This window comes from Podarcis pityusensis (genome assembly GCF_964106645.2).
Source record: "Podarcis pityusensis genome assembly, chromosome: 9".
In the NCBI taxonomy this organism is placed as follows: domain Eukaryota; kingdom Metazoa; phylum Chordata; class Lepidosauria; order Squamata; family Lacertidae; genus Podarcis; species Podarcis pityusensis.
The window spans coordinates 37,527,902-37,543,352 of NC_138034.1; the positions used below are offsets into that span (position 1 = coordinate 37,527,902).

The following is a 15,451-nucleotide window of genomic DNA, read 5'->3' on the forward strand; positions in this document are numbered from 1 at the left end:
AATAGGGTCACTTGTAGTCGGGAAGTTCTTCTGCAATGTTTAGCTGAAATCCCTTCCTTGTCATTTGGTTGATCTGTGTTCTACTCTGCTATCACGTAATTTCTTATCAATGCTAAGTATTTCCAGGTCCTTTTACCTTTCCTCAAAGGACTTGGATGGCTATTCAATGAATGTTGCACATCTGTGCAAGGACGTCTGCTTGTACAATGGGACTTTTCCGTCTTTCCTCTTCCCACAGGTACCCTGCACCCTCCCCAAATCTGCTCCAGAGGGTTGAGGAAATCCCTAGATTATGGGGGTACACAGGGGAATGAGAGGATGACTGTTGCCCAAGCAGAAATCCTTGCACTGATGAAACATTCACTTAGCACTACTTTTAAACCAACAACAGGCAAATGGAGAGTGAATTTAAGGGAAAAGAAAACAACATATACTGGGGCAACCTTCTCATCATGGAATTATGGAGCTCTTCAGGGACTTTGTAGCGCCTTGTAGTCCATCTTAACGCAGGAAAATCTGGAGCATCTGCCAACAGGCAACTGTTCGTACTCGGCCTGAAGTCTTCCAGCAGGGAGAACCCACATTTTTCCATTGTCAAACTGTTCTGTCAAGCATATCTTAAGATTTAACTCAAATTTGCCTTCTTGTAACTAAATTCTATTAGAACCTAGTCCTGCTCCTTGGGGAAAGGGGAGAACTAGATGATCCTTGGTGTCCCCTTCCAACTCCAATTTCTATTATTCTAGGCTGCCAGATTGCTCTTTTATTTAGCTTGGCTTTATTATTTGAGAGTTATCAGTGGTTGGGGTTTTTTGGGGGGGGGGGCTGTTGTTGTTCCATTTCTTAAAATATTATTTTCATAGATTTATCTGTTTTGCTTTATGATTGTTTTAATGAATATGCTGTTTGTTATTGTCGTAGGTTGCTCTGAGTTACTTTCACAAAAAGTGCAATTAGTAAGTATAATAAACAACAACAATAAAAAGAAAGCGGAAAATCCAGAAACCTCAGTAAAAAAAAGTTTTATTTTCCATACAAAAGTGCCAAAATATCCACCAACATTGAAGTCTAGTTCAACAACCAGCTTATTCTAGTAATCAAAACTGAAAGCATCTTTTATTTCACATTTTAAAAATAAAATTCCTTTTCACATGTTTCCACAGTAACCCGACTCCCTAGAAAGAGGGAAATTTGCATTCCGGTTGGCTGCTGAAGTCCATATGTCCAAGTTCATATAGGCACGGAATGGGTTAAATCTCGGGTAGCATTCCTGCTTGCAAAGAACTGCCTGGTTTTCCACCTGGGCTGAATGCTGAGCGGTGGCACTGACTGGGCAACAGCTTTCATAGATGTCACTCTGGGGGGCCCAAATGGAACCAAAGAGTCCAGACATGGGTGACAAACTCCTGGTGCTTGAGAGGTAGGACTGGAAGAGAAAAAAACAGGCAACACAAAACATCGTCATCATTACCACTATCCTTTATTAAATTTGTATACTGCCCTTCACCCAAAAATACAAAAGCAAAAGCAAACCAAACCAAACCATTAGCCCCTTTCCTAAAGACACATTTAAAAGGCCATTGAATGTTAATCATCCCAAAGCTTCGTTGAAGAGAAAAGTTTTCATGAACTGGGTGTGCCATAAAACATACACATTTAGAAACAAAGAACTCAACAGATGATGTTTGGAAAAGCAGCTTGGGAGATAAAGAGATTCAATACCCCCGCAAAACTCCTTATTTAATTAGCTTAAGAGCAAATATTTAACAACATGCACTCTTAAAATCGTTTCCTGCATGGCACTTACTTAAATGGCTTAAAATGTGTCATTTGTGTGGACAAACAACAGTAAGGCCAGACACAGGAATGGTGGGCCTTAGAAAGCAAGACAACAGTGTGATATTGCCTGTTTTCTCACCCACCCCTTCACTCCTTCAGTCAGTGGAAAAACACATCCTCTTAAGGTGATTACTGACAGAGTCAAGTAATCATAAGCAGTGCAAGGGAAGCAGCAGGGCCAGGAACAAGTCTGAGCACAGGTGTTCTGCTTGTGTCAAAACTGGAGAACTTTAAGATCTGCTCTGAATCGTCTCACCAGCACCATTTGCTTTATCAGAGTTTTAAAAAACTTCTAAATGAGAGCACTACATAAACAAAAAAAACCTGAAGCACAGAATGCTCTGTGCCACCCCGGAAATAAATGAGCAACAATTCAGTGTCTCTTTTTTGGCCCTCCTTCAGTATTCAGATCCAGCATAAACTCTGGAAAAAATAGCATTAAACTGATCGGCCTACAACAGGAACAAAAGCATATTCCAAAACACACACAAAAATCATGCTGGCAATTTCCTGACTACACTTCTGTTTCGTCTGCCATTTCACCAGGTCCCGTCCCCCCCACCCTGCTTTTTATATTTAAAAGAATCCCATACTGATGTGCCTAGCAAGTTGAATACTATTAATATTTAAACTGTTGGCTTGCATTGTTGAAATCTAAACTGTTTTCCATTCTTACACCCAGGAAAAAGTAAGTTTTCACGCATTTTCCTACATGTTCTCAAATGATTCCTGTAGAAAATGTATTTCGGTACAAACAGAATTGCATAACTGCTACAAAGAAAATTTATATCAATTGCACCAAAATTAGAATTAAATCCAGAGTAGGAAAAAAAAGAATTGAAACCATCTGGGCTAAATCTTGAAATAAGTCTTTTTTTAAAGAACTCACTAAAAAGAAATGATCAACAAGAGGATGTAAGGGACAGTCACATATAACTAGATGGCTACTATGTTACTATACTATAGTAATATAACACCCATTATACTCACTGTTGAATTGACATAATTGCTTGGCTCCCAAGTTGGAGGGATATTAGGTGGGGTGCTCCAAGTAGATTGGCAGCTGTGATCAATGAAGGCTGTACTCTGAACTTCCGCAGTGCATGGGAAGCCATTATGATAGTTCATATTTTCTATAGTTTGGGAGAAAGGGCAGATTTGTCAACCAACAATTAACTTAATTCTGTAGGGTGGTTCTACATTTTTCTTAATTATTGCAGCAGTTGGATCCTATTAGCCTGCTCTGTGTGTGTGTGTGTGTGTGTGTTTGTAGATCATTGGGAGGTAGGGTGTGGGAAGAGGAAGATACAGGCTGTGCTGAGGAAGAATATAGATAGGCCTACTGGACCACAAACATCATCTCCCAAGAGATGTCCAAGGTGGACTTCAGCACTATTACAGCCGCATCTGTTCCAATTCTACAGACAGAGACTCTCACCTAAGAGATCTACAGCAAACCTTCTCAGAACTAAAATACCCAGCAGATGAAGTTAGACAACAGATCAACAGAGCCAGACTGATACCCAGAGAGAACTTGCTGCAAGACAGACCCAAAAAAGAAAATAACAGAACACCACTAGTCATCACATACAGCTCCCAAGTTAAAACAGTTCAACGCATCATCAGAGATCTACAACCTCTCCTGGACAATGACAGTTCTCTTTCTCAAGCTCTGGCAGGAAGACCTTTCATTGCCTACAGACAGCCACCCAATCTTAAACAACTCCTAACCCACAATAATACTACAACCAGATTTAACACGGACACTGGCACCAGAGCCTGCAATAAACCCAGATGCCAACTTTGCTGCCACATACACCCGGACAACACCATTACTGGCCCCAACAACATCACACATACCATCTCGGGACTATTTAATTGCTCATCGTCTAACATTGTGTATGCCATCAAATGCCAACAGTGTCCTTCAGCTCTCTATATTGGACAAACAGGCCAAACCTTACGCCAAAGAATAAACGGACATAAATCTGACATCAAGAATCACAAAACAGAGAAACCAGTAGGAGAACACTTCAATCTCCCAGGACATTCTATACAAGATCTCAAAGTAGCTGTTTTACTACAAAGGAATTTCAGAAATAGACTGGAAAGAGAAGCTGCTGAATTACAACTCATTACCAAACTTAAAACAATGGAGAGACCTGGTCTGAACAGAGACATCGGATTCTTATCTCATTATACATGACTAAGCCATTTCTCACCTTCTCACCCCTTGCCTTTTCCTGTAAGACCTATTACAGTCGTTAAGAGTCGTCAACAGGCTCATCTCAGCTATCTGCCAATCTCCGATTCCCACCACCCTTCTAAGTAATACCCCTCCCCACCTTCTCAATATATAGAAGGATCTGGCAACTTCTGTTTCAGTGTATCTGAAGAAGTGTGCATGCACACGAAAGCTTATACCAAGAACTAACTTAGTTGGTCTTTAAGGTGCTACAGGAAGGAATTTTTTTATTTCAGCACTATAGTTACACAAGTCAGTGCAATGAGCTGGGAGTCAGATGGGGCAGTGGGGAGACTGCAAGGTGTTCACAAGAGCTAAGATGAGGTAGGGAAGCTGTCATTTGATATCTGGGAGCTGTTCACCTGAGCACCTGATGGGAAAGGACAAGTGCCTGTTTCTAAACCACTCATGGTTTTGTAATAATAATAATAATAAAATTTATTTATACCCCGCCCTCCCCAGCCAAGACCGGGCTCAGGGTGGCTAACAACCAATAATAAAAACAAGTTGATTAAAATACAACTTAAAAAAGAAGATTAAAATACAACATTAAAACATTAAAATGCAGCCTTTTCACAGGAGGAGAAAGGAAAAAAGAAAGAGGGGGAGAGAATCAAATTGATTCTAAGCCAAAGGCCAGGTGGAACAACTCTGTCTTACAGGCCCTGTGGAAAGAAATCAGATCCCGCAGGGCCCTGGTCTCATGAGACACAGCGTTCCACCAGGCCGGAGCCAGTGCTGAAAAGACCCTGGCTCTGGCTGAGGTTAATCTAACTTCCTTAGGGCCCAGGACCTCCAGAGTGTTGCTATTTTTGGACCTTAAGCTCCTCCGTGGGGCATACCGGGAGAGGTGGTCCCATAGGTACGAGGGTCCTAGGCCGTGAAGGGCTTTAAAGGTCAAAACCAGCACCTTAAATCTGACCCTGTACTCTACCGGGAGCCAGTGCAGCTGGAAAAGCACTGGGTGAATATGCTCCCATGGCAGAGACCCCGTGAGGAGCCTCACTGCAGCATTCTGCACCAGCTGAAGTTTCTGGAACAGCTTCAAGGGCAGCCCCGGGTTGAGCGAATTACGGTAGTCAGGCCTGGAGGTGACCGTTGCATGGATCACTGTGGCCAGGTCGGGGCAGGAAAGGTAGGGGACCAACTGCTTGATGCGGCGAAGGTGGAAAAATGTCACCTTGGCTGTTGCTGTAACCTGCGCCTCCATGGAAAGGGAGGCGTCAAGGATTACACCCAAACTCTTAACGGAAGGCAATGGCACTAATTGGGCCCCCCCAAGAGAAGGGAGTTGGTCCCTCATCCCCATACCATCCCGACCCAGCCAGAGGACCTCTGTCTTCAAAGGATTTAGTTTCAGTCGGCTCCCACGAAACCATCCAGCCACAGTTTCCAAGCATCTGGTCAGTGTGTCCGGGGCCAAGTCGGTATGGCCATCCATCAGCAGATAGAGCTGAGTGTCATCAGCATATTGGTGACAAACCCAGCCCAAAGCTCCGGACAATCTGGGCAAGGGGGTGCATAAAGATGTTAAAAAGCATCGGGGAGTGGATTGCGCCCTGAGGCACTCCACACACCAAGGAGTGGTGCGACGACATCTCCCTCCCTAGCGCCACCCTCTGTCCCCAACCAGAGATAAAAGAGCACAGCCATTTACGGGCTATGCCCTGTATCCCCACGTCGGTGAGGCAGTGGTCCAGAAGATCATCTGTTAGGGTGACCAGAGCTGTCTCGGTCCCAAAACCAGGATAGAACCCGGACTGAAATGGATCTAATGGATTGTAGGAGACTTACCTTCTGGAAAAGCATTGTATTCATTCACTTCCACTGGGCAGTACACGCTGGTAAACTGACCATCACAGGAGGCATTCCAATCAATGAAGCTACTAAAAGTCAAAGCAAAACTTAGCATTTCAGGAACAAAAACAAAATACCCATGTATTGGCAGTTTACAAAATAATACCATTGTTTTAGTAAAATGTGTAACAGGAGGGGCGAGGGAAAGAAACTTGCCCATTGTGTAATGAAGGGTTTTCCTGGATCATGCATGGGATGTTGTTCTCAAGGCTGTAGTTCACGCTATTTGGCAGGCACACAGGTTGAGGTGGCCACAGGTCCCCCGCTGGATAAAGACCTGGGAGGACAAGTAAAATTGAAATCATGACCTCTAAATTAACAAACTGTCAAGCATTAGCACCACCAAGAATTCAATTCTGCCTTTTCCAGCTGCATTTGCACAATCTGCACAAGCAAGAGTGAAATATAGTGAGCCTTGCACTTTCTCTTCCCCTCTCCCTTTACCTCCTCCGATATAGCCAGGAGGAAGGAATCAAAATCTTTTGATTAAGTATGGCTTGTCATGTTGTACAGTCTGATACAAGTGTGGTTTTCACATTAACTATGGTTAAGTTTCAGAACAAGCCAACTTGAAAGCATAATTACCTAAACTGGCTTAGTTCAAACTAACTATGATTTTTAATAATCACGTTTCCAGGTCCAAGGAACACAACAAATTGGAATATTCTAATAATACTTAGCATTTTTGTGCACCTCTGTGTATTTAAAACATTTTGTGCCTTAGTTTTGATTTTATTTATATTGTGTACAATGCAATATTTACATACCATCCAGTAAACAAGGGTTTGTACCCAATGAAGTTGTCCCATTATCTAGTTTCACTTGGATTAACTAACCTTTATTTTTGTCTGGATCTACACTTATGTCAGGGAAGTTGGGGCATAGGTTTTCTGGATACTGAGGGGCACCATTCACATCTCTGCTGAAGACAAGTGCAAACAAATTATTTTATATTTAGAAAAATCAACTATCCTTGTCCTAATACAAGGAAGCGATGTATGTCAAACAGATTTCCTGCAGGCATGGGGCAGGTGGGAAATCTGTATGCATTTCAATTAACAAACCCAATTTATCTACACACAGAAAGACACACACTAAACAGGTTCATGCAAAAATAAATATATGTATAGAGGTCTGTACACACATCATTTGTATGGTAGTGGTGGGCTAGTCATTTAATACCATTAGCAACATAAAGGCAGCAATTGAAGCGTTACCAGCTATTAGAAATAAGATATATTACAGCACATCTGTTTTGCATAAAATAAGATATAACCAAAAACACTACTGAGCATTACAAATTTAGTTTAGTAGTATTCCCCCTCCCCAGTTCATTTGCTAATCACATTTGAATGTGATTCTTTAAAGTATTTACCTGGTGTTGCAGATTTTGTGAGATGGGTTTAAAGAGATGGGTGTTTCAGCTGGAAAATCGCTGCATGAAATACTTTCCCCTATGCAAATGACAGAATAAAGCTGAACATGACATTTTGGTAAAATAATACAATACAGTTTTCTACATACTAGGACTCCATAGATAACACTGGACAACAATTTTTTACTTTTTGAATGTTGTCTAGATTTCTACAACTGATTTAGGGTATTTTTGCACTGCTGAATCAGGAAATGGCATCCGTTTCTCTCCATCAGGTCAGGTTTACTGTAAACTGAATGGTGGGCATTGATAAAGGTAAGTACACGTAAATTGCATGTTGCTTCACCATTTTTCAAACTTCAGGGTTTGAACTTCCGTTTCTTGGAACTCCTGGAATGCTCAGCGGCAGGGAGGTCTCTCTTCAGAGTCCAACAGTAGTCAGCCATCATGACTGCGTCCCAGCGACCCTGATACCTGGTCTCCATCTCCTTCATGTCCTGATGGAATCTCTCCCCCTGCTCGTCACTCATTGAACCCAGGTTCTCAGGAAACCGGTCCATATGTGAAAATAGGTAGTGCATCTTGACGCTCATGTTGCAGGCCAGGTTTCTGAAAGCAGTCAGCATGTTGTTGACAAGTTCTGCGTAGTTTCTGGCCTTATTGTTGCCAAGAAAGTTCTTCACTACCAGAACAAATGCCTTCCATGCTTCCAGTTCCACTTCGTTCATTGAGTTTCCGAACTCTGGATCTCTGATGAGCTGACGGATCTGAAGACCATCAAAGATGCCAGCTTTCAACTTCTCCATGGTCAATCCTGGAAAAGCCTGGCACAAGTAAGTGAAGCAGTCACCATCCTTGTCCAGAGCCTTGGTGAACTGCTTGATTAAGCCGAGCTTGATGTGCAGCGGTGGGAAGAGTATTCTGTCTCTGTCCACCAGAGGGTCGTTGATGACGTTCCTTTTTTTGCAAGGCACCAATTCCTCCCGCACAGGCCAGTCCTTCTTTGTGTAATGCTGAACATGGTCCCTACTATCCCACATGCACAGAAAACATGGGTACTTGGTGAAGCCAGACTGTTGTCCCAACAAAAAGTTCACCATCTTCAGGTCAACACAAATAAACCACTTATGCTGATCATAACCAATTTTCTCCAGCACATACTTCACCGCTTCATAGTTCTCCTTCAGTGTAGTCGAGTGAGCCAGGAGTATAGAGGCAAACTGGTTGCCGTTGTGTAGCAGAACACATTTCAGTGATCGCTTGCTGCTGTCAATGAACAGTCTCCAATCTTTGGGTTCGTACTGTGGCACTCCAAGCTTGAGCAGAAGCTGCGCAATATCTGCACAGTACACCAAGACCTTCTCTTCCGAGAAAAAACAGAGGTACTCTTGATGCCTGTTGCGGAAGAAGCTGATGCGAGCACTGTCAGAGAGGAGGTTTTTTCCCTTCAATCTGGATGCCAACAGTTCGGCAGAGTCCTTTGACAAGCTGAGGTCGCGAACTAGATCATTCAACTCCTTTTGGGAAAATGGATGTGGAGCATCTTCAAGAACCACTTCTTCTTCTTCATGTCCTTCAATACTGGAGGCATCTTCGTCACTAATGTCAGGAAGTTCTCTGAAGATAGGCACTGGAATTTCATCACAATGAGCTACAGGACGACGTGCTGATTGAAGATCAGGATTAACTTAGTTTTGATCCCCCAACTTTATGCTTTGCCGCACCAATTTATGGAAGATTTCGAGGTTTTATGACTTCAAACTGATCCCTTTTTGACATAATCACCCAGAACTATCGGACCTGAATACTTCTTGTCATTAAAATAATCATTTCCAATCAAAACAATTATTCGACATGGCATTTTACCCCCACCAACTTCTTCTAAAATGCTCCACACAAGCATACATGTGAACAAAAACGTAAACAAACGACATGTGGCCATAGCTCAAAAACTTGACCTGATTGAGCAAAACCAATGTGATTTTTGGATTCAGCGCATCAGATTCGTCCTAAATCAACTGAAAAAACGCAGACAACAAATTTGTTGTTGACCAGTGTAATCAAGTGCAAACTTGTAACAGGTCAGAAGCTATGAACAAAATATTTATCAAGCATTTTCTTCTTTCTTTTGGGGGTGGGGGTGTATAGAGTTTTAGTATAGTTTCACAACAAAAAGTCCTGAACTGATATATAACAACAACAAAAAAGTAAAAATACATAAACGTAAGTAAAAATGTAAGCATGGTAAAAAATATCCCATCATGGCCCAAATGCCCAGAAAAAGTATTTGCCTGGCGCTGAAATGAGGATTATTGGCCAAGCAGATTATTGGAGGAAGAGATTTGTGTTGATAATAAACAGGGCTGCAAAAAAGCTGTAGATTTATGCTGGTCTGCTTTATTTGCCTTACGAACCCCATACTAACTGCCAATGCTGAATGCAGTTTTAGGTTTCTACAGCATAAACCACGGTAGAAGCAATTTGTAAGGTGATGTGACTTTTCTCTCTTTGGCTGTGTGTATTTGAATACATAATCTATATATTTATATTCACTTAATCCCATATTCAATAATTCTACAGTTGTTTTAAGGGAGATGGAGAATTAAATATACCGCTTTGATATATTTTTGTGATATGGCAGCATATAAATATTTTTTCTAAATAAATTTCATGTTGCCCAGTTAAGGCTTTAAAAGACACTCCACTGAAAATAATTCTGTAATAAGTGAGTTATTGCAGCTTCTTCTTCTTTTGCAATTTTCAGACTCTGATGCCTCAAGAAATGCAGAATGCACACACTCTTACAGCACTTACTAGAAGGAAGGAAGTGCCTGCTAGGAATAATTGGCTTCTTGTCGCCATCGGAACTGCTAGTGCTGCTCCAGCTCCCCCAGCTGCCTCGACTGGCACGAACACTCCCTGAAGAACTTCCGCAGTCTGAGCTTGAATCCGAGCAAAACCTTTCCAGGCACTTCTTCTTCGGCCACTGATAGAAACCTTCTAGGCAATTTGGAAAATTCGTAACAAAACAGAAGTTTAGGACTCGCCAACTTATTCCACCTAGCTGGCAAATATATGCAATTGACCAGACACTGAACATTCTTATCCATTCTATATTTTGTTAACTAGGAAAAATACTGAACTGGTTTAGCATATATCCCAAGTGGGTAAGTGGATAGAATATGATGGGACCCATTTATAAATGTTTTCTATGCCTGAGCTTCAGAAGCCTTCACAGATACATTCTGATACTACATAATGTCAAGAGGAACACCTTTTCCCCATTTGTGGTGGCTCAACTTCAGACCTTCCTTTGCTGAGACCTTCCTACTCAACCCCCCTACTCAACAATGAGGCTGGAACTTGCATTCAGGCATCTTTCTCTATAAGCCCCCCCCCCCCCCCACGCGTTAGGAACTGAAGGTTTTGTCAAGTGTATTTATCGCTGGCTTGAACTCCCCAATTCTTTCTCCTTGGCTGAGAATGTTCATACACAAAAGGGGATAAAGAACCAGAAGATTCATCACGCCGTAGCACTGCTCTATCTTAAAGACAAAGTGCAATAGAAAAATAGGAGCGGAATCAAAAGCAAACTATTAATACTAGTTATGCATAGCATTTGGTTCTGAGTCACTTTTGATTACATACCTGCTTCTCTCTGTGTGGGTAAGCCACCTCTCTCTTCTCCTTTACATGTTTCTCCATTGCTCTGACCACACCAGTTTCTTATATTAACATTAGTTCTAAGTTCAGGTCTTTCAAAACCACTACACACATGCTTCAACTCAGTCTGTTCAGGGACCCTACAAGCAACAACAACAAAGGGGTAGTTATCTTACATGTGGTACATCTATTAATTAGTTACTGTATTTTTCGCTCCATAGGACGCACTTTTTCCCCTCCAAAAATGAAGGGGAAATGTGTGTGCGTCCTATGGAGCGAATGCAGGAGGTCCCGCCGAGCGCGCGAGGCTTCGGACGGCAGCTTGTCGCCCGAAGCACGGGGAGCCCTCCGGAGGGCTCCCCGTGCTTCGGGGGAGTGTCTGCAAGCCTTGCGCGCCCGGCAGGAGGTCCCGCCGAGCGCGCGAGGCTTCGGGCGGCAGCTTGTCGCCCGAAGCACGGGGAGCCCTCCAGAGGGCTCCCCGTGCTTCGGGCGAGTGTCTGCAAGCCTTGCGCGCCCGGCAGGAGGTCCCGCCGAGCGCGCGAGGCTTGGGGCGACAGCCTGTCGCCCGAAGCACGGGGAGCCCTCCGGAGGGCTCCCCGTGCTTTAGGCGAGTGTCTGCAAGCCGCGCGCGCCCGGTGGGAGGTCCCGCCGAGCGCGTGAGGCTTGGGGAGGTAGCCTGCAGCCCGAAGCACGCGAGGCTTGGGGCGGCAGCCACGGCGGGGGGGGGGGGATAAATTTTTTTATTCATTCCCCCCCCCCAAAAAAACGAGGTGCGTCCTATGGGCCGGTGCGCCCTATAGAACGAAAAATACGGTACCTATGTGAACAATCTGTTTGCATGCTACTAAAACAGAACAGTCCTGACATGGGTTCTCACATACAGTTTAGAACAGCCTTTTGCAACTTGGTGCCACCCAGATGTTTTTGGTGACAACTCCAATCAGCCTCAGTCAGTTGTAGCCAATGGTTAGGGATGATGAACATTGTAGTCTGAAACACCTGAGGAACACCAGGTTAGGGAAGGCTGGCCTAGAGGCTTGTTCAATGGCTCTAATGCCATTCTTGATTCTTTGGCAGAAGGGTAGGATGAAAATTAACCAAAAAATTTTGTCAACAAAAATTAACAAGAAAACAACAAGAAAAAGTGGTGGAAATACTGCTTGCATTCCTAAATTTAAAAATCTGAACATAAAGAAGCAGCCATACATACCGTACAGATAAATTAGCATGCTTCTTCTTATTCTTTCTGTTTGTCCTATTTCTGTTCCAGTTTGTATTTGGTACATGCCCTTCTCTTTTCTCTGGAGACCCATTTTTTCGGTGAGTATCTTCTTGCTGAAAGGTAAAAAAAAACAGGACTTATTAAGACATATTATTTAAGACTATGAGTTTGTATCAATAGCTTCAAAATCTGACAGACTACAGTCACACAGCATTTTAATCAGAAAATAATTATCATGCAAAATTGTCACTAATATTAACGTTAAAAAACTATAGTTTTGTGAAATGTGTTAGCATGCAATTTTATTCTCCTCCACATTCCTTGATTCTTTCCTCAGCTAAATACCACAGTCATAAAGGGCTGAAACAATGGCCTACACAATTTTGCCTCGATTAAAACCAGAACCACCTGTCAGATTTATGACTAGCTCAGTTTTAAACTTACCCTCCATAAATTCTTCCTTTCTTCACTTTTTTTTTTACCTCATCTGTTCTGATTACGTGAATTGCTATTTTATTAAGGGACAAACTTGCCTGAAAAGTTATTTCAAGCTTAGATTACACAGCTACAACTATTCCAAAGCAATGGGAACAGGGAATGCAAATTTCAACCGTAAGATTGTTTCTTCAAGAACACATATGCACTACAAATCTATACTGTTCAAATCAATGGGTATAAAGGGCCTCTCACAGGATATACTGTAGCAAAAGTTAGCATGTACTCAGCCTCTAGATTTCTAAAACAGGTCTTGGAATTCTCTATTTATAGTACGATATGAATGAAGGCAGGCTAAGTTTACACCACTATTTTTGAGGCTGAAGAAATGCCAGATTATATCCAATTATGTTGTCCCATTAGCTGCCTATACAATGGCACTTTGTCTCCCTTTCCTTTCTCCATGCCCCCCACAATCTCTTCTGGGTTGAACATGGCACGAGGTGTTTAGGAAGTGACAGTCCCATTGCCCAGGTGGAAGTCCTTAAGCTAATATGATGTCTTTGTTGGACACAACCCAATATGTAACCTATGCTATGTAAAAATGGCTATGCCATTCTTTCATCACATTTTTACTTGCAAAGTGATCACAAAGGTCACTGAATTAGCTAGAAACCCATGAGACAACAAGCTTGCATAGAAACTTCCTTCAATTTCTACATACGGAAATACTTGGGTATACTTCCCCACTATAAACATATTCTGATTTCATCATCAGTTCATTACATCAGTTCATTACATCAGTTCATTACAGAAATAGAAACATACAGCATGCCAAAATACAAGAAAAAGTGTAACAGCGTAGCAACAGTAAGTCAGATATATACAAAGCCAAAGAGTAACCTCGGGTAAATAAATGCCTGGAAATAATCCTTCAAGCTTCACATAATTAATTGGCTCCTTATTCTCACTGCCAGCAATAGAAATCTGGCCACTCTCAATGACACTCACGGGATCTTATGTCTAGGGCTTTTTTTCTGGGGGTATGCAGGGGTACACATACCCCTGAACATTTTGTGAATCTAAGCTTGGCCTCATTGAGGGGCAGTATTTCAATATGAATAGGAAACTGAGAGTACCCCTAAACATTTTTTAAGAAAAAAAGCACTGCTTATGTCCCAGAAATCCCAGAAATTTTTATTTTTAGGTGTTTATCTGCAATTGCATTTAAAATCCCAGTTCCAAAATGTTTAAAGCAGCATGTAACAATTCAAACCTCAGCAGAAGAAACTTCCCGTTTTCCACAGCACTGCAGTTCATCTTTAGGCCCTTTATTTATCGCCTTCTCTGCTGAGGGCTTTGTGTTCACCTGCTTTTTCAAAGAGTCACAGCTTTCTATTTCATTCCTGAGAGACACCTGCTGGCTATTCCCTTCAAAATAAAAATAAAAACGATACAGTATTTACCTCACCTTGTAAGAATATTTCAAGTGAAATTCACCTCTGTCAGGTAAGTGCTTACTCACAAAATAACAACTGCACAAAGAACAGTATGTTATTTCCCTCGTTTTCAGCCCTCTGCAGATGTGCTGGAGTGAATGGACCTTGGCAGTACCCTATTCCTTCACAAAGTGGCAATTGTGTGAGTAAGAAGAATGACTGAAGAGGGCTACAGGTGGGCTGTGTATGTTTGCTTTTGTGTAATATTGGTGTAATATCCACATACTGCTCAAAAAGAATTTTCCCTTTTTCTTTGCTATGGATGTTGGTGGTTTTTATTTTCTTCACCATTTCTCCCCAACTGGCAAAATCCGCAATGTACTTCAGTTTGCAACACTGGGTCTTAATTAGAATTTAAATAAAACTAAAGAATTTAAACTTCTACAAGCATTTAAACTGACTACAGTACATGTGCTTAAAAGTAATGAAGTCTGTAAGTTTGATAAGAAATTACTGTGTTTTTTCCTTTCAATGTCATTTCAAAAATGCCCCCCTCTAGTTCAGTATTAGTTCAGTTCAGACTACTCTATTTCTGTATTTTTAAAAAAATGTTACCATTGTTTTTCCTGGAAACTTCTTGAAATTCCGGTTGTTGCTGAGGTGAATGTCTTGGGAAGCGACTTTCAGACAGCTTCTTTGATGACTTCAAAGGACACAGCTCAGGTTCTTTGAGCTCAGCTACATTTTCTGAAGTCTTAAGGTTCGTTTCCTTAGGAAACATACTTGCTCGAAGACCCTCCTTCAAATTGCACTCTGAAGAAGTATTTTTTATAGGCGTTGCATTTTTCAATGCACTCTCTTCTTTATCTAGAAAGTTCCCTGGGTGCGTCAAGTTCTTTTGCATGTTTACATTTATGCTACTGGCATATTTCAGGCTCAGCCAAGTCTCACTAACAGTGCAAATGTCCTCCTTTGCTGCTGGAGTTTGATTTTCGACCACTGGGTTCTGTTTGTCATCAGTTGTTAGAATAGTGGTGCTGGTTGCTGTGCTTGATTTTGGTTTACCATAGTATACAGAGCACTTGTGCTTCTTCTGAGAATGACTGTATGTTGCTGGACTCCTTTTGGCAGCATTCTGACTCCGGCTAGTTGCTGTGCCCACAGAAAGGGAGCCTTTTCCTTTCCCTTTATCAGAAGAACCGTAAGTATCCGTAAAGGTTTTGCAACTGCTCCTAGATCAGAAATAAAGTGATTACATTTATTTATGGCACAAAGATGATATTGTTCATAAATCATTTTATCAAGACCAGGGGGAGACTGGAAAATAAGGCATAATAGTGAACACTATTTTTTCCTGGAAGCCATGTTGATACCAT

At 42.0% G+C, this 15,451-nt stretch overlaps 1 protein-coding gene across 1 annotated transcript in view; it reads right to left on the reverse strand.

Annotated features, from left to right (window-relative positions):
• Nucleotides 1-1,006: 1,006 nt before the first annotated feature.
• The window catches only part of TMEM131L (transmembrane 131 like), a 59,611-nt gene continuing 45,166 nt past the window's right edge, over nt 1,007-15,451 (reverse strand). Inside the window, exons 22-32 of the mRNA XM_081022220.1 lie at nt 14,691-15,307; nt 13,913-14,067; nt 12,190-12,314; nt 10,965-11,119; nt 10,131-10,316; nt 7,317-7,395; nt 6,778-6,863; nt 6,098-6,218; nt 5,879-5,970; nt 2,830-2,972; nt 1,007-1,426 (exon numbers count right to left, since the gene is read on the reverse strand). Coding sequence (XP_080878346.1) covers nt 1,148-1,426; nt 2,830-2,972; nt 5,879-5,970; nt 6,098-6,218; nt 6,778-6,863; nt 7,317-7,395; nt 10,131-10,316; nt 10,965-11,119; nt 12,190-12,314; nt 13,913-14,067; nt 14,691-15,307 — 2,038 coding nt within the window. The 3' untranslated portion in view covers nt 1,007-1,147. The remainder of the gene's footprint in view (nt 1,427-2,829; nt 2,973-5,878; nt 5,971-6,097; nt 6,219-6,777; nt 6,864-7,316; nt 7,396-10,130; nt 10,317-10,964; nt 11,120-12,189; nt 12,315-13,912; nt 14,068-14,690; nt 15,308-15,451) is intronic.